A 19536-nucleotide genomic window follows, 5' to 3' on the forward strand; every position below is an offset into this window, starting at 1 on the left:
GTACTGTAATTTTATACATTTCTTGTGAAAGAAACATTTCTTATTCAACGGCCATAAAAATTATTTATATTAATGATGTCTCCAAAGTTCAACGAAGTTTTTGCAGAAAAATAACTTATCAGAAATCGCCCGCCGTTTGGTGCGCTGCTCCGCGACGAAAACAAGCTTGAGCAATGGCGACGTCGAACAATGCACACTCGGTAAGTAATCCTACAATTTTTTGTTTATAGCATAGTTTATACGGATTATTGCCAAAAAAATATACGTATTTTGGAAATGTTAAGTCGAATTAGTCTAGAATCGATTAATTTTATGGAAGAAAACCTTTCAAACAGCCGTAGTCCGTAAACTTCATACGTGTCCGGCTGTGATTGGCTCACGTATTTAAGGATTCCTACAACGCGAAATTCGTATAACGAGGAACGTATCTCCGCGTTATAGGGGTCTACTGTATAATATTAATATTTAATATTTATAAATACTAGGTAGCCAGTTAATTAAACTAAAACTAATAATTAAATATAATAATTAAATTAAAAATAGTAAAATACAGTAGTCCCTCGTTATATCGCTCTTATCGGGAGACAAAGAAAATGCGCAATATAACCCAGTACTAAAAATTTTAAGCTTATACTAAACAGATTATACCTGCTATAAATCTCTATCCTCTACTCATTCATCAGCAAGTGTTTCTCATATAAAATAAGCTTAATTTTGCAATACAGAATTTTATTCGGTTATATCGATTTAATTTACGTTTACGTAAACATCGATACCACCAACGCCCATTTAACATTAGTGTTTCTTTAACATTTAATGACAAATCAAAAGGAAACACAAATGATAATTGATCTGTCCTGTTTTACTTATTTAGGTCTTGACAAATTTATTGTTTCACCTGCAGTGATAGTTTCGAGGACAATAATAGGAATAAAATACCGTATTTCGTTGCAAAAAAAGAATTCAATGGCAATTGATATTTTAAAATTTATTGATTCGAATGCTTTTAAAATTTGAGAATCAAAAAAGCGCGATTAAATTTAAAAATAAAATAATAATTAAAACTGGCCTTTACACCGAAACTGAAAATAAAATTGAAATCAAATCTGTTGAAACACAATATTTCAATAAGTGTAGATGAAGTACTTGTTGATTTTGGTAGATTTGGTATATTTCATCTTGGCAGTCAGAGTTGACTCTATTTATAGCACTTCTTTGTAAAGTATTATAAATATAGGTATAGGTTTATGACACTCTTTGACTATTCATCATCAGCTAAATTGGGTCTATAGATAAAGTACCCCTGTATGTGGGTATTTCAGTTCTCTGAAGTGGAAGAATGAATTACAGGGGATTTGCTGCTCTTCTGGCAAAGTTAAACTTGATGATGTGCTTGTCTCTGAACTTTTTTATCACTATTAAATGGGACTCATCCTGACACTAAACATCTTTTAAAACACGATTAGGGCCTTCCAATTGACAAGTTTTGGTGCCACTGAAATACTTGAAAGAAATTTCATGTCAACCTTCAAAATTGAAGGACAGTTATATCATTTAATAGCATACCATTAATCCTGACAAATTATCCATTTGAATGTAAACACCTATAATTTCCAGTTGGTCCATGCTTTACAATGACCATTAACAAGGCTCAAGACCAAAGCCTGAGAGTTGTGGGACTTGACCTGGGATGCAGTTGCTTTTCACATGGCCAACTCTATGTTGCGTGCTCATGTGTTGGTAGCTGCAAATCTGTTCATTTGTGCTCCTGATGATAAAACACGAAATGTTGTATATTGGGAGGTTATTCAATAATTTTATCTAGAAAATATTCCATACCTTTAATAGGAATATGATGAATCTGTAACACAATTCTCTGCAGATATACTCTTTAGATAAGTAAATATAATTTTACCATATAAATATCTCCTGTCAAAGGCGGATAACACAGCTAATATTATATATAATATTATGTTGTCTTTAAATGCATTTTATAAATATAGATAAAAAGGTTAAAAAATGTTTTGTTTTTGGGATCAGGAATGGATTAATTTGTTTTACATTGTTTCTTGTGGGAAAATTTTGGTTTGAGAACAAATTGGTTTCCAAACAACTTTTAGGAATGAATTAAGTTTGTAAACCAAGGTTTTGCTGTGTATGTATATATATATATAAGATTGGAGATATTTGAAATGCTTTATAATTTATTCTTGGCTTATCATAACAAGTTGCCTTAATGTATATATTACTGTTTAATGTGTGTGACTTTTAATTAAGAAATTTATAATAAGATAATTATTGTAAGCTGTAAACTTTATTCATTCAAATAATATGGTAAAATTTGTAAACATACTAACATTCATATCTATATACACTATTGTGANACTTTTAGGAATGAATTAAGTTTGTAAACCAAGGTTTTGCTGTGTATGTATATATATATATAAGATTGGAGATATTTGAAATGCTTTATAATTTATTCTTGGCTTATCATAACAAGTTGCCTTAATGTATATATTACTGTTTAATGTGTGTGACTTTTAATTAAGAAATTTATAATAAGATAATTATTGTAAGCTGTAAACTTTATTCATTCAAATAATATGGTAAAATTTGTAAACATACTAACATTCATATCTATATACACTATTGTGATGTACTTTTCCACAGATAATGATTAACCTGTCCTACGTTGATCCCAAAAATATTCATGTTGACCTCATTGACCTGTGTGGGCAATCCCGAATATTTCTGTGTTTATGTCGGAACGTTTTTGATACTAGATGTTGCTTTGCATCACAATTTTTATATTAAAACGAACTTTTAAATTGATCCCGAATTCATGTTGACCTCATTGACCTGCGTGGGCAATCCCGAATATTTCCGTGTTTACGTCGGAACATTTTTGATACTAGATGTTGCTTTGCATCACAATTTTTATATTAAAACGAACTTTTAAAATAAAATGTTTTTCGTTTTTATATTATTTAATATATATATTTTGTTTGTGAAACATAAAAAAATAACTTTTTACGATACAGTAAACACGATTATTATTTAAAAGAAAAAAAATTTTAGGCTTAACATCGACGAAAATTCAACGTGGCGTCACAGGCAACAAATAAAAATTTCAACATCGAATAGGTTAAAAAACCACCATCATTTTTAACATTGGCCTTCTGTTGAGTGTATATATACATTAAATTCTTCAAAAATCTAATTAAAGAAAATACAGGTATACCTCGAGTTATGTCATTCTCAATTATACGTCGTTTGTCAAAAAATATATGGAAAAATAAAAATCAAGTTTAAGTCATTTTATTCAACTTTACATCTGTCCGCCACAAATATTGAAGACGTAATATCACTAATTTCCTGCATTATTGATTCTATAGAATTAACTTTTAATGAGAAATTACTTTTAAAATCATATTAAAATATGTACATTTACAGTAAATGTTAATATAATCATCATAAATCCTAGAGAACAAAACAAGAAAACATCTGTGACTGTGTTGTCGTCTTATTTAGTGGTCTTTAAGTGCTCAATATCGGTGTTTTCCATGGTAGTTCCAATATCTATTGTTTGGCGTCATCGTCAGCACTACTCAATATTGGTAAATTTAATATAAATTAGTTTATTTTCTACTATCGCAAGATAATTTTAATAACTGTGTTTGTTATTTAACCTTACAGAATCATCTTATTTTATAATGTCTTAGAGCAAACCACATTCACAAATAAACAGTCTTCAATGTACTGTAAACATTACCAAATTGTAAACATGTATATTTACAAGTATGTACTGTACAGTACATACATGAATTTGTAAATTTAGATTACTTTTTTCTGTACTATATTAAAAACTAAAATTTATTTGTTTGTAAGCTTAAAATAGATTCTTATTAACAATATATTATTAGAAATGCATTTATAAATAAAATACAGAACTGGGGATGGTTATTTGTGGTTTAGCCTAGTGACAAGTAAATTCGACTTAAGTTGCCACTTCTGTAACCAACTATTGATGTAAGGCGAGGTATACCTGTAGTTTTTATGCTTGATTTAGACTAAAATGCCACACATTTTTAAAAATTTCAATATTGTTTTGTTGTAAATATCCTAAACTAAGAAAAATAATTTTTTTTTTAAATCTGCTTATTTATTACAGAATATGCTTGAATATAATTGCTTATTTATTAATAAGAATAAAATTTTAATAATAAGCAGGCAGAATTAAGTGAAATGTGAAAATATGGTATTAAGAAACAGTACATGAATTAATAATAATTGCAAATGTTCTAATATCAATACAATAAATATTTCTAAATTGGCAGTTCCAGTGCACTTGGGGCAAGAAGAGAATATCTGAATGGCATATAAGAATTTCCTTCAATTTGGGACAATCTCCTCTTGAGATCTTTCGTTTTATTTTTTCTTTAAAATGTTTATATTTTAATATTTTTATCATTACTTTTTAATTTTGTTAAATTTTTATGTTGTGAGTTTAAGCAGTTTAATTTAATTATTAAAGCAAAACTTTTATATAATGTTTTTATTGCATGAACTAAAAATTGCTTTGAGATTTGCTCCTGTATCTGCCACTGTTCTAAATGTAAAACTGCATATTCACCTACAATGAGTAAATGCATATTGCTGCATTTTTAATAATTAGAAATACAGAATTTTATCGGTAATCAAAAATGGAATTTACGTATTAATTTATTGTAGTTTTTAAAAATTGATTATAGAATCAACAATGCAGGAAATTAAATACTATTTAATTTCCTGCATTGTTGATTCTATAAAATTAACTTTTAACGAGAANTGAACTTCTGATGCAAACCAGAAGCCATGTTATTTCAATTCAAAAATTGTTTCCTGAAAGGTGTTAATGACTGGCAAAACTGTGTTATTAAGGGAAGAGTATGATGTACTGTAAAGGGGCAAGCCACTACTAATATGAGGTGGAGAGCATATATTTTAAATGAAGTAAATTAAAAATTGTAGCCCAGGATTGTGATGATGTCATAATAAATGATTACTCATTAATTCACTAATTTTGAATAATACTTACCACAACAATTGTCTGTGAATTGAAACCTTGAGATCATTGACTGAACCAGATGAAGTGATTTAATTAATGTAAAGTTGGTGTGCTGAATCTGAAAATCAAATTCATTTACTACACATAAGGAATTTTTGCAAAATCACAATAACCATATATATAGTTACATATAGAATATGTGAGTTTATTAGAAATATAATTATTTTGAACATTCAGGAAATTCTTTAAGTAGTGAATTTGAGAGAATCAATATTTTGAGTGTTTTTTTATAAGTTCTGTGTGTGTATAATAATAACAAATAATAAGTTATGACTTTGCAAGTATAAAATGTATTTAGAAATAAACTTACTTAGTAGAGCACGAGGAAAAATTAAAAGTATAAGATGCTTGTTTCATTTCTTACCACTTGCATGGTAAACCATACAAAACAATTTCCATTACATTCAAGCACTTTCTTTTATTAATTGGGTAGATCGTGGATTCCTGCTAAATAAAAACTCACTGTTTTGACTCAAAAAAACTATGCACTATAATACTTTAATTTTAAAAAATAGTTTCTACAGCAGACTACATGCCAAAGTATGGCAGGCTGGGCACATAATTAATTTGCTGACACTTCACAAACAAATTTATTTCATAATATTTATTATGATGGTGTTGGAGTGAATCAGCATGCATATGTGTGTGTGTGTGTATATATATATACATACAGTAGAGCATCTTTTATCTGAATCAATTGGGGACTGGGGTTGTTCGGATAACCGATTATGCACAAAAAAAATATATTAACCTACCCCATGTTGAAATTTTTCTCCATTGCATGTCGCTTCGCGTTCAATTTTCGTCTATGTTAAGCCTAACGTAAACTTTTTAAAATAATAATCGTGGCTATTGTATTGTTAAAAATTATTTCTTTATTTTTTACAAACAAAATAAATATATTGAAAAATATAAAAACAAAAAAAATTTATACTTTAGAAGTTAATCTAGTATCAAAAATGCTCAATTCAGCATGACACACAGTACTCAGAAAACACAAAAGTGCCAGTACACACAAAAGTGCCAGTGCTGCCAGCTAAAACACACACACCAACAAAAAAAATATTGGAGTAGCCCAAGACATAGCCAAAGGTTGAAGTGCCACAGCACTAGTGAAAATTTAAATTTGCCGACTGGATAAATGATGCTCTACTGTATATATATGTACAGGTATAGGACAAAATAATAGGAGCACCTGTGAGAGAATGCAAAATATTTATTAATAGGGAGTTGGGCCACCATTGGCCTGAATTACAGCTTGTATCACACCTGGAATAGAGAAATAAAGATCGTGCAGAAAGTTTAAGGGANTACTGTATATATATGTACAGGTATAGGACAAAATAATAGGAGCACCTGTGAGAGAATGCAAAATATTTATTAATAGGGAGTTGGGCCACCATTGGCCTGAATTACAGCTTGTATCACACCTGGAATAGAGAAATAAAGATCGTGCAGAAAGTTTAAGGGAATTCGCAGCCATTCCTCCTGCAGAGTGGTCTCGAGTTCAGGTAGTATGTGTGGAGGAGGAAACCGAGCACGGACTTTGTTCTCTAAAAAACCCCACACAGGCTCAATGATTTTGAGATCAGGAGACTGAGGACACCACATGAGATGTTCCACTTCATTATGCTTATCCAACCATGTTTGAACACAGTGAGCCGTGTGTACAGGGGTGTTGCCATCTTGGATTAGAGAACGTTCTCCAGGAAACAGTGTGTGAAGCATAGCGTGTAAATGATCTACGAGAATACTGCAATAATGCTCTCCTCTGACCTTCTCCCTCAGGACTACAAGTAGCCCCAAGCCATGCCACGATACTGCTCCCCACAGCATCATAGAGCCCCCTCCATGCTTCATGATAGGAACCAGTCAGTCAACACGAAATGCCTCTGCCGGTATTCGCCAGACAAACACACATCTGGTGGTCTGAAATAATGTAAATGATGACTTGTCAGACCAGATTACCTGTTCCCATTGCTGTTGTGTCCAGTTTTGGTGGTCTTGGCACCACTGTTGTCACTTCATAGCATTCTGTGGCAACAGTAATGGCTTTGGAATGGCTCATGAATGCTCGCAGCATGTAGCTATCATTGAATAGTTTTGGTGGATATGGGGTTCTGGAGATGGGTGTTCATCTCAGAAATTTTCTGTTGCAGTGTAGTCTTACGTTTTTGGGCGACTATCCTCTTCAATGCTCGTCTATCCCAATCGGTCAACTTCGACTTTCACCCACTGTTCTGCTTCTCAGAAGACACCTTTCCCAGTTTTGTGTAGGCTGTCATAACCTTTGACACAGTGGACCTTGAAAAAAACACCCATAAGGTTAGCTGTTCTAGATACTGATGCTCCAGTGAGGTGAGCTCCAATAATCATGCCTGTTTGCATATCGGACAGGTTGGACATAATGGCACTTTGCTGGGAACAGAATTTTCTCATTCAACTGTCACACTGCCAAATGCTCAACTGATACCTTCCCTTTCACCGCCACTGGATAGCAGACTGTTGTGACATGTGGTGGGGCTGTATTGGATGATTGAAGTACAACACATTTCGAAAGGGATGTTCCTATTATTTTGTCTTATACCTGTATATGTATATATATACACTGGTGCCTAGTACTAAGCCAGAATAAAGTCAAGGCATAACTTCCATACCGTGTGGGAATTTTGAAATTTTACTTTAGTGTAGATTTATTAGAAATTTATTTAAAACATTATTCAAAGATAAAGCTTGAAGTGTTATAAAATTTGTTTTTGTCATGTAATGTGAGTTTGTAGAAAACAATAGAATAATAATTTATAAGGGTATTTTCCATGATTGGGCTGCAATTTGAAAAAAAATATAGACCTATAAATTCCCACTGTTGTCTGTTCTTTTGAGATTAAAGAAAGATGTTCTTTAATCTCAAGAACAGAGTTAGATAGATGAAAGATGATACCAGATATGGAAACCTTAAGGGCAAGAGGCCTCAATTAACATTATGTGAACTTCTGATGCAAACCAGAAGCCATGTTATTTCAATTCAAAAATTGTTTCCTGAAAGGTGTTAATGACTGGCACAACTGTGTTATTAAGGGAAGAGTATGATGTACTGTAAAGGGGCAAGCCACTACTAATATGAGGTGGAGAGCATATATTTTAAATGAAGTAAATTAAAAATTGTAGCCCAGGATTGTGATGATGTCATAATAAATGATTACTCATTAATTCACTAATTTTGAATAATACTTACCACAACAATTGTCTGTGAATTGAAACCTTGAGATCATTGACTGAACCAGATGAAGTGATTTAATTAATGTAAAGTTGGTGTGCTGAATCTGAAAATCAAATTCATTTACTACACATAAGGAATTTTTGCAAAATCACAATAACCATATATATAGTTACATATAGAATATGTGAGTTTATTAGAAATATAATTATTTTGAACATTCAGGAAATTCTTTAAGTAGTGAATTTGAGAGAATCAATATTTTGAGTGTTTTTTTATAAGTTCTGTGTGTGTATAATAATAACAAATAATAAGTTATGACTTTGCAAGTATAAAATGTATTTAGAAATAAACTTACTTAGTAGAGCACGAGGAAAAATTAAAAGTATAAGATGCTTGTTTCATTTCTTACCACTTGCATGGTAAACCATACAAAACAATTTCCATTACATTCAAGCACTTTCTTTTATTAATTGGGTAGATCGTGGATTCCTGCTAAATAAAAACTCACTGTTTTGACTCAAAAAAACTATGCAATTACATTTTTCATATCATCATCATCTGTCAGATTGACCTTGATACATATGGTCTTGCATTGTCATGAAAGTTCACAATGTTCATCAGTGGACAAACCATAATGGACTGATCACAACAAAGTGTCTTGCTTATTTCTCACGTGACTTGACTTCCACCAGCTGTTATAGCTCATCATCTAATAGGACAGAAGGCCTTCCTGAGCCTGAATTATCTTCTAATTTGTATTTCCCAGCTTTAAATTTACTGAATCAACTGTAGAATGTAGGCTTGAAGACAATTTGCCAACTAGTTGTGCCATGCAGCAATAAGATTCAGTTGCTTTTATACTAAATTGATAATCATCAAATTCACACATGTATACTTTATCATGGGAAACATTGGCAAACTTGATGTATTTAAAGAAAGTATAGAAGTAAAATTTAATCTAATTTTTCTTTTTTTTACTAATTGAACTTGTAATGATACTTCAATTATAAATATGTATTAAATTTTGATTTAACACATGACTGGATNATACTATTTTTTTAAGCATTGAAACATTATTTAATTTCTAATTTTAATTAATTGTGTTCAAGGTATTGTTGGTGAATTAGATACTACAGACGATAGTTATTATTTATGGACACACAAAAAATTTGATATTGGATATAATGGAAACAACATTGTAGATGTAAATCTTACAAGTGAAGCAAAAATAAAACTGGAAAAGGGGAAAAAGATTTCTTTCACTTATGAAGTATTTTTTAAAATTATCTTTATTATATGAAAATTCTAATTTATTATTATTATTTATATCTGAATTACTTAATATAGATCAATTGGAAACCATCTTCAATCAAATTTGAAGATAGATTTGACAAATACTTAGATCCAAGTTTTTTCCAACACAGAGTAAGTATATTAATAATTTAAAAGTATTTAAATAGACATAAAATTTAAGTTTTTCACGATTTCATATTTTTGTATAAAAGAATGTTCCAATTACATTTTTACATATTAAAAGAAATCAGAAGTGAAAATCAATTTTATTAAAATGTAGCAAAGAATTCCCAGTGTTGCCTGGGAACTCAGGGAGGGAGCTGAATTGTTCTTGTTACACCCTGCAGGGTGGCAGAGAGTAACTATGCAAAATTTGGTGCAGATTAGTGAATGGGTTTGGCAGTTTGTGGGGATGGGGAAAGAGTGACAGCTTGAGTTTTAAAGTAGTATATTTTTTTGGAGGATTATAGAGACTAACTATGTAAAATTTTTCCATATTGCTCAAAAGGTTTTGGGGGGTAAGGGGATGATACCAGAGAAGTGGGGGTCCAGGTTTTATGGTAGTCCATGTTTGTGTTAATAAAAGTATAATAGAATCTCTTTTTTAATCATAAACAGGTAACTAGTGAATAAATTTTATGACAGAATTAAAACACGTAGTTTTAAAAATATCTTTATAGATTTTGTTCTTAAAATTGTTATTATCCATAAACATCAATTTAGGAGGACACTAATAGGAGAAATTGAAAACTTTACAAACATATCATATTGAGAAAGCTATGGTTAAGATTTCAGTTTTTTTAATGTGCAATTTTTATATTTTGATGCTGAATGTAACTTTGATTTAATTCCATTTTAATTAGAGACAATATACATGTTTAATGGAGGAAAAAATGTTCAGCCTTACAGTAAACATTGTATATTGTGTGCTACAAAATATTTTGTAGCTCATTGTGTATATTAGTCAGTCTTATATATTTCAGATGTATTTGATTGTTGTCATGTCTTTAGATATATTTCTGCAGTCTTTAACAATGTTAGTATTTAGTTTCATTTTTAATTGCATTTCAACTTTTTTACAGATGGGCATAACATTCAAAATAGATAAATTTTTGTATACTTTACAGTACTTTTATGAATCTTGTCTTTACTACTACATATTACGGTAGCCTAGCCAAGTCTACGAGGGGCAGTCAAAAAATTTCCAGAATTGTGATGCTGTGCTGTAGTGACAAGAGATATGGCAATGCAGACCTAATCACCTTCAAAGTAGGTTTCTCCCATACAGACACACTTGTTTCATTGATCCTGCCACTTTTGAAAGCAGGCATGAAATGCTTCCTTTGGAATCTTATGGAGTTGGGCTGTCATATTCAATATGATGTCCTCCCTGCTTGTGAAATGTGTCCCTTTGAGACCCATTTTGAGAGTAGGGAACAGTGATAGTTATTCTTTGATCATTTTTATTTGGTTCTCAAACTTTTTCAATGTTTCCTTCACTGCTGGATGTTGAAGGTCTCTTGCTGCATTTGTCATCCTCCAACATCTCCTGTTCATTTTTAAACCAGTCGTAAACTGTGGATTTCTTTAGTACCTTATCACCATAAACTTGCTGCAGGGCTGACTGCATCTCTGCAGCAGTTTTCCCCAATTTGCACATGAACTTGATGTTTGCACATTGCTTGAACTGTGGCATTGTGCCAAATGATAAGCAATCACACCCAACAAAGATGCTACAGTAATGACTGTGCAAGTTTAGACTTGCACAAGCATTATCACATTGCAAATAGACACGCTGAGCTTCCCGCCACAGCAATGCATAATCTTATCTTATATCACATTTTCTAACTGTAGGTAAATTCTGGGAACTTTTTGACTGCCCCTTGTATATGAATGTCTATATGGTATAGATTATATAAATTTAACTAGATATGAAGCATATTTCAGTTGCAGACATTCCATTCACTTTAAGATAATGGAATATTTTCTATTCTTTCAAAATGAATTTTTTTTTAATGAATTTATAATTGCATTCATCATAATTTTCTAAAGTTAAAATTGATATATAAATGTTTTTACAGATACATTGGTTCTCTATTTTCAACTCTTTCATGATGGTCATCTTCTTGGTTGGTTTGGTAAGCATGATTCTCATGAGAACATTAAGAAAGGATTATGCACGTTACAGTAAAGATGAAGAAATGGATGATATGGTAAATATATTTATTATTATCTATAGTTTATTTCAAATTGTCAGAGACTTAATTTTAATCTTCTATAAAAAAAAAACTGATACAGAAGTATATTACCACTTGCTGCTGATTTATTTGATTTTGCATTATCAGACACTGGAAGTTTTTGGTAAATTGCACACATGTTATTTTTCAGATTTCATTTATTACTACTTGAAGTGTAAGAAACATTTTAGAGATTATATTTTATTGCTTTTTCTTACTTTCCTAGGATGTAGTTAATTATATTGGTTTTTCATAATTTTGTCCTATGGTAGTGCTATGTATTTTGCCATGCTAGTGACTCAGTTTCACATCATTATAGGATAGAACTGGGTGAGATGCCTAGTCTGGAGACACCTAGAGATTGTTTATCCAAATAATACTCGGTAGATGATGTCACTAGTCACTTTAATGGTGGTTGTGCTTAACATTCTTGTGTTTCATTATCTTTTGAATGACTGTTTTTGTTAAAAAATAAGTTTTTGTTTATTATCACTGTATAAACTTTTCTGTGACATTCACATGTAAATGAAACGCTCTTCAATTCAAATGTGTTTGTGATATTTCTTCTTCATGTGAAAGTAGAATGAATTATTTGTGTTGTAATCAAAACCAGAGGTTCTAATAATTTTAATCTAAAATATACAAATAGACATCTTTCCCATACAGTTTGATGTAAAAAAGAAAATAAAAAGTGTGGAAAATACAAAATAATAAATGTTAAATAAAATACGCATCTCACCCTTAAGCATTAGTCAACTCTTCCATATGCCCAAAACAGACAAGTGATATTTTGTTACTCCCTCTGTGTTACATTAAGTTTTTATTTAGCTTTGTTTGTTTTTATTAAAAGATAATTCTTGGCTATATGTGCATTATATATTTCTTCTGGAACCCACAGTTAGCAAATTATATGAGTTCATAAAAACTATAGTCATCTTACCCAGTTTTACCCTATATATTTCCATAAAGATTGCTCAAAATGAAAAACATTTTTAATCTGTGTATAACAGTCACATACATTATGAAAGAACAAATCAGTATATTTGATACAACTTTAACAGTAGCAGCAAAAATGTTGGATGTAAATGAAATATTATTGAATCTATATTTATAAAATAAAGTTCAGTCATCTCCACTAAGAAGATAAAAAGTGAATAGCTTCATTTATATGTAAATACCAAATTAAAACTCGAGCTTTTTAAGTTAATGCTGTTTTGAAGTGTCATTTAGAGAACCACACTAAACTATGTACACTCACACTAGTTAATGCTCTCAGTGCATTCTTGACAATACAGCACTAAGTGAATCAGTGCAAAATGGGTTGTTAACATATGGTGTTTTTTTTAACTCTTTTATCTGCAATTTTTAGAATTGTTTGTATTGTAGCATTGCTAAATTGAAAGGAATGCCTACATCAACTTGATGCTCGCCAACTTCTAATTAACATAATACTCTCAATTTCATATCAGAAGTATATTAATGATAGAATTACACTAAAAATATTACAAGATATACACAAAAGTTAACAGAATGCAATCAAGAGTTGTTACGAATGACTAAATGTGTCACAAATTATCCTAGAATGCAATAATGAAAAAGTAGAGTGGGGCTGTTTTAAGTGGGAATATGAGTGTAATTGCTGTGCTAGCACATCTTAGTTTATTTTGTAATAGTATATATTTGTTAATTTTTCACTCAAATTGAGAATGATAGTAGCCTAGAAATTTTTCAATATTTTTCAAAATTTCTTTTTAATGCTTGATTATAACATTTAAAAATATACATATTAAAATGATTTTTTTTCTAATTCTAGAATTCCACTGCAATGAAATGACTATAAATTATCATTTTGCTGTTATATTAAAGTTAAATATAATAAGAAGTCTAGCATTTTTATGTAATATAAATTTTACCTATATTAATTATTCTAGTGAAAAACTTAATTGGAATTTATTAATGCAAGCTTTTGAAGTTTTATGCTTACATAGATTTGTACAAATGGAATATAAAAGGATTTATTATTTAAAATTTTTTTATTTTCAGGAGAGAGATTTGGGGGATGAATATGGATGGAAGCAAGTTCATGGAGATGTTTTTCGACCACCTGCTCATCCTGTTTTGTTTTCTGCATTAATTGGATCAGGCCATCAAATTGCAGTAGTTACATTGTGTGTTGTTATATTTGCAATATTAGGTGAACTGTATACAGAGTAAGTGTATTATCATACTGAAAATAGCCAATAATTAATTTTAATTGATAAAAATGATTAAAATATAAAATATATATTGTATTTATATTAGGAATGTACCAATATCAGCTTTGCCAATTAACAGCCCATAAAAAATTCTTGTTGTTAATGTAAATTGGGTGTTAAAACAAACAGAAAGATATTAAAACACAACAGTAATTAAAGTTGTTTTTTTTTACATTTTTGTGTGTTTTAGTGCCTCATTTTAAACTTCTCATGTTCTACATTGAATATTTGTAGCCTTTACTGATTTTTGTAAGTTGTTGTTATTCCAGGGTTTTTACTTCTTTCTCTCCCTTTCAAATGAAAATAGTTCTTTCATAGCAGTTATGTTTGTTAATAATTAGTTTAGCTGCTAGTGGAGATTAATGGTTGGTTGTGTTTAAATATGAAGTTTAAAAATGAATTATTGAAATGAATAATAATTATAAATTTTTAAAATTATTTAATGAAAAGCCTGATCCAAGATTTGCTGAATGCTAGCTATGCTCAACAAAGTTTTTTGGAATGTTTTTACTCCTAAAACTTTTAATAGTATGAATATGAAAAGGCATCTAAGAAGTCATGCAGAAGCATATAAAGAAGCAATACAATATGATCATCATACTGAGTAACAAGAACTAACAGCAATGTGCTCATTAGGACATCAAACAGTCTTTGTTGAAAGAATTTCTCAATATAAAAATAGCCAATTTTGCTGATTGTCCATATGCTAAGAAATATCCAAATGCATTACTGAAATGATTGCAATAGATGTTCAATCTTATTCAATAGTTGAAAATGATAGCTTTAAGTATTTAATGAGAACACTAGAACCAAGTTATAACATTCCAAGTTGGGAGTATTTTTGGAAAAACCTGAATTATTTTAAGAAACAAAAAGAATCATCATTGAGAAATTATTGAAAGCTGATTATTTCAGCTTCACAAGAGACATATGGACATCAGCTGCTAACCAAAGCTTTATTATGGTAGTTTTACTGGATGATGATGATTGGAATTGTTGTTAATGTGTCTTGGGAATCAGTCATTTTGAAGGAAAGCATTCTACTGCTAGAAGAAGCAAAAAATGGAATAGAACATTATATGAGTGGAAAATTGATGCCTCATGACAAACTTCAGTATAACAGACAACATTAAGAACATGTTAAGCATCAATAAACTGTCTCTTGTCGAACATTACTATATTTGTCACATACTTTACAATTGATTTTAAAAGATTGAATTGTTTCCTCAGCAAAATGTTCTGGACTTTCTGGCAGTATGTTGTCCTATTATTGGCCATTTCCAGCATTCAATGTTGGCTGTGTGTCATGTCAGAAAGAGTCAAAAAGAACTAAAGGTGCCAGAACATAACCTAAATCAAAATGTTTCCATAATATGCAGTAGTACATACTATATGCTGGATTGCATTTTAGAACAGAAAGCTATTTGCATTTATGCTATCAAACATAGTTTAGAAGACAATCTCACATGTAATCATTGGACAGTTGTTGGAAAGCTTGAAAAACTTAGGCAGCCATTTGAAGAAGTCACTCTAAAACTAAGCATAGAAACTTCTGGAATTTCACAGGTGATTCCATGTGTTTTTTTGTTGGATAAGTACTTGAAGCAATAAAATAGGGATGTCTCTGATATAACAACATACATAGTGCTGCAGAAAGCACTTACTGATCATTTCAAACATTTAGAGAAAAATGAACTAGCTGTTTGTGTAACTTCTTTAGATTCATATTTCAAAAATCAATATTTTATTACACCTGAAACTTCAAAGTTTTGCAGTGAAGTTCTGAAAAAAAAAGTTATTTTTTTTAATTTCAGGACAGATGGAACTACATAATTTTATCAACTTTCAGTTAGTGTCAGTGTTTTTTTAAACTTAAACATTTTTTATGGAGATATTTGTCATAATTCATCAAAGTTATTTCACTTACTTTTGTTGTTTAAATTTTATATCATAGTATAATTGAAAATTATTGGACTTCCTAATGGTCCCCTTAACCTCCTATTTGAGTGCTAGAAAAGTTGAGTAAGAGTTTTTTTTATTAGATTTTGGTTTTGTAATGCTATGTTTTCAACATAAAATTGGAGTAATGTGAATTTTAACTTTTTTAATTTTGATGTTTAACTGCAGAAAAAAATATAACAATAGTGTTTTTTGATGATAATGATAACTTGAATTCAAAGTTATTTAGCTTTAGTTTCATAATCTAAGTTGTAATTTCAAAAATTAATTCTTTTGCAAACTGGCTGCTATTATTGGCAATATTTTATTGATATTTTACATAGCAGATACTGGTAATTGTAGAAGTGATTAATATATCAGCTCAACTGATTATCAGTACATCATTAATTTATATTATAAATAGGAAGAGGTCTGAAGGCATAAAATTTGTGTTTCTAAATTAGTCTCAAAAATGATTAAGGTATAATTGTTAATGATAAAGGTATAATTTTAAAATATGTATGTTAAAAAACATACATATTTTAAAACATTATATATTGAATAAAACTATGAAAGCAAGGTGATTAGTCTGTTAAGTTTTATGTATTTTTTTAAAAAAGTATTATGTGAAATATTTCAGTGTTAAGTTTATACATAGAATATTGAGATTCTTCTGTACAGTACATAATTGTATAAACATATAATGGATATGGTTTTTAAAGGATTATTTTGTCTTAATCATACCAAAATATAAATAGTACAGTGGTACCTCAGGATATGAACGCCCCAGCATATGAAATTTTCAGGATATGATGTGAAATTTGAACATATTTTTGCTCCACGATACGAACAAAAACTCACCATATGACGTTACATTAGTTCTCAACGCCATTTTTTATTCACTTCTGTTCATCGGTCTCAGTCAGCGTGTTTACTTCGTCGTGGAAGGATCTCATTCGATAAAGGAAATCTTGAGGTATTATCGGAAAGTGACTGATTTTATTGAAAAGAAACATCCCGAAAAGGTTCACACTGGCCGTATTGCTGCTCGGAGTAATGATATTTGCCTAAGTCATTTTAGAAACAGTTTAACTCTTTGGAAAGATATTTTACTGAGCGACCTCTATCCAGTGAAAGTGCTGGTGGGAAGTGAAGGAAAGAAAGCAAAAAAGCAGTGAATAAAAAATTAAAAAAAAAATATGAAACAGAAAAGATTAAAAAATTAGTGTTATTGTTACATTATGTTATGTAAGTTAACTTAAGTTTTAGTGTCATTCCCCTTCTCCCTCTCTTCTGCCACCAGTTTACACCTCCACTGTCGTCTATCCTCAAAGGTAAAGTGCAAATAAAACTACATTTTTTTTAATCAATTATTATTCTATTATGGTTATTTATACATTTACAACTACAAAATGCATTTTTTAGTGTTTTCCTTACTATAGTTATTTTTTTTTCAATGTACTACTTAGCTTTAATTTGAGTGTGTTTTTNAGAACAGCCCTACATGCTGCAGCAACTAATGCAAATGAAACTTGTACAAGAATTCTTCTACAAGCAGGTGGTACGTATCACAGTTAATATCATTTGATACTCTTAACTTGAAAATTTTATTAAGCTATAACTAAATGATTAAATACAAAAATATTGCATTCAGCAGAGAGATACAACAATCTTATTTTATTACCTAATGCTTGCCGAGAAAAATTGTTTATTGAACATTTTCAACTTATTATCAAAGGTCATCTTCAGGTAATGATTTATTATCGAATGTAAAAACCTGCAGATGGCCTATGATAATAGGTTGAAAATGTTTGTTCAATAAACAATTTCTCTCAGAAAGCATTTGGTTTGAAGTAAGACTGTTGTAAATAATTAAATAACTGAGCAAATAATAAAAATTTAGCATTTAATACAAAATGTTTATAGAACTATCAATGTTCTTGTTTGTAATTATTTTTAATTTATTTCCACAGTATTATTTTTAGGAAGTAAATTTTTTATATGTACAAGAACTTTGAATGGAATAATTTATTAATGTTCAGAATTTGAAAAAATGAATTTTATATTGTTATTATCTAAGTGGATTCCAGCATTTAAATTAAAAAAAAATCACATATATTCAATAAGATACAGTAGACTCAATAACTCAAAGTGGAAGAGACAGAAAGATATTTATGAGTTAATGAAATTTCAAGTTATGGAAACTAACATTGTTTTAGTGAGACTGTAAATGTCACAATACAAACAATATAAGTAGACTTAAATACATTATATTTTATTCTTATTTAGATGTGTATATGTATAAAATAACAAAACATTGACACTGTTGGTGAAAAAAGTCTGTTACACCAGTTTGTTATGGATGATTAATTGCTTCTTTCATATGATGTTTTTAGTGTATTGATCACTTTGAAAGCATCTTGTTTTATGAATGACTTAGATTTTAAATAAGAGCAAAACAGCTTTTAACATTTCTGGATTCTCTACATGTAGGGAAAGCAGGATATTTGTCCTTGACAGGATTTATTTTTTTCTTTATTTTCATCACTTGTTTCTTTATTTCATCAATGATGTCATCTACAGATAAGTGTTCACAGACAGCTAAGTTATTGTCAGCATTAATAAAATCTTTAAATTACACTTTTTCATTAGTCATTATTGTATGAAATCAGCAGTTTTCAATATAGTCAATGGATTCAAATGGAAATATCAATTTATTTGAAATATCAACAAATTGTTGACTGAAATTGGTTTTTATAAAGCATTTTCCAATAGTGTTTCATGGAATGTCATTCCAAACTCTGTTAGTCATTCATATTGCATCTAGAAGGTTTCCAAAGGAAAAGTTTGCTACTGCGTGGAAACTTTGCAATCAATTTTCATTACACATAATTTTTTATGGGAAATTTTTGCCATTCTCCTATTGATCAATTATATGATTCTCCTAGGCCAAATTAAATTTCAAAATTAGATTTAAAAAGAAAAAGGTTCAAAAAGAGTTAGAAATTTTCTTTGAGATATATTCTAAAAATTGATAAACAAAATAGTCAATGCTAAAAGTAGCACTCTCTCTGATGGAGAGTTATACTGACATTAAATGGATTAGTCCAAAAGGATCCACTTCTTACTCATATAAGACAATAGAAAAAACTGTTTTTTGAGTGTAAATATGATTTCACTTTAATAATATATTATTAATTGTTATTGAAGCTGGATTAATCTACATATTTTATAGGTTTTATATATCAAAACTTTAATATTGAATAAACTTTATGAATGTAATTTTCTTAAGAACAGGATCAATTTATTATTTTCTGTGTTTCTCGAAGGATGTGTTATATGTATTTATTAAAACAAAAGTATTTTTACATGTTTAGTTTGAATATGATAGATGATTCTGATGATTCAGATCTTTTGGATTGTTAAGTATCCAAAAGATCTGAATTAGTACAGAAATATAGAAAGAAGCTGATTTAGACTCTCATG

The 19536-nt window shown here is 29.8% G+C and overlaps 1 protein-coding gene across 1 annotated transcript in view; it reads left to right on the top strand.

Moving 5' to 3' along the window:
* LOC111619489 (transmembrane 9 superfamily member 3-like) overlaps window positions 1–19536 on the top strand; it is a 61042-nt gene that overhangs the window by 30697 nt on the left and 10809 nt on the right. The window contains exons 4-8 of the mRNA XM_023361218.1: window positions 9437–9597; window positions 9675–9752; window positions 11702–11833; window positions 13901–14067; window positions 17544–17611. Coding sequence (XP_023216986.1) covers window positions 9437–9597; window positions 9675–9752; window positions 11702–11833; window positions 13901–14067; window positions 17544–17611 — 606 coding nt within the window. The remainder of the gene's footprint in view (window positions 1–9436; window positions 9598–9674; window positions 9753–11701; window positions 11834–13900; window positions 14068–17543; window positions 17612–19536) is intronic.

The sequence above is a fragment of the Centruroides sculpturatus genome, unplaced genomic scaffold (genome assembly GCF_000671375.1).
Source record: "Centruroides sculpturatus isolate CEXI.00-Female unplaced genomic scaffold, Cexi_2.0 scaffold185, whole genome shotgun sequence".
In the NCBI taxonomy this organism is placed as follows: Eukaryota; Metazoa; Arthropoda; class Arachnida; order Scorpiones; family Buthidae; genus Centruroides; species Centruroides sculpturatus.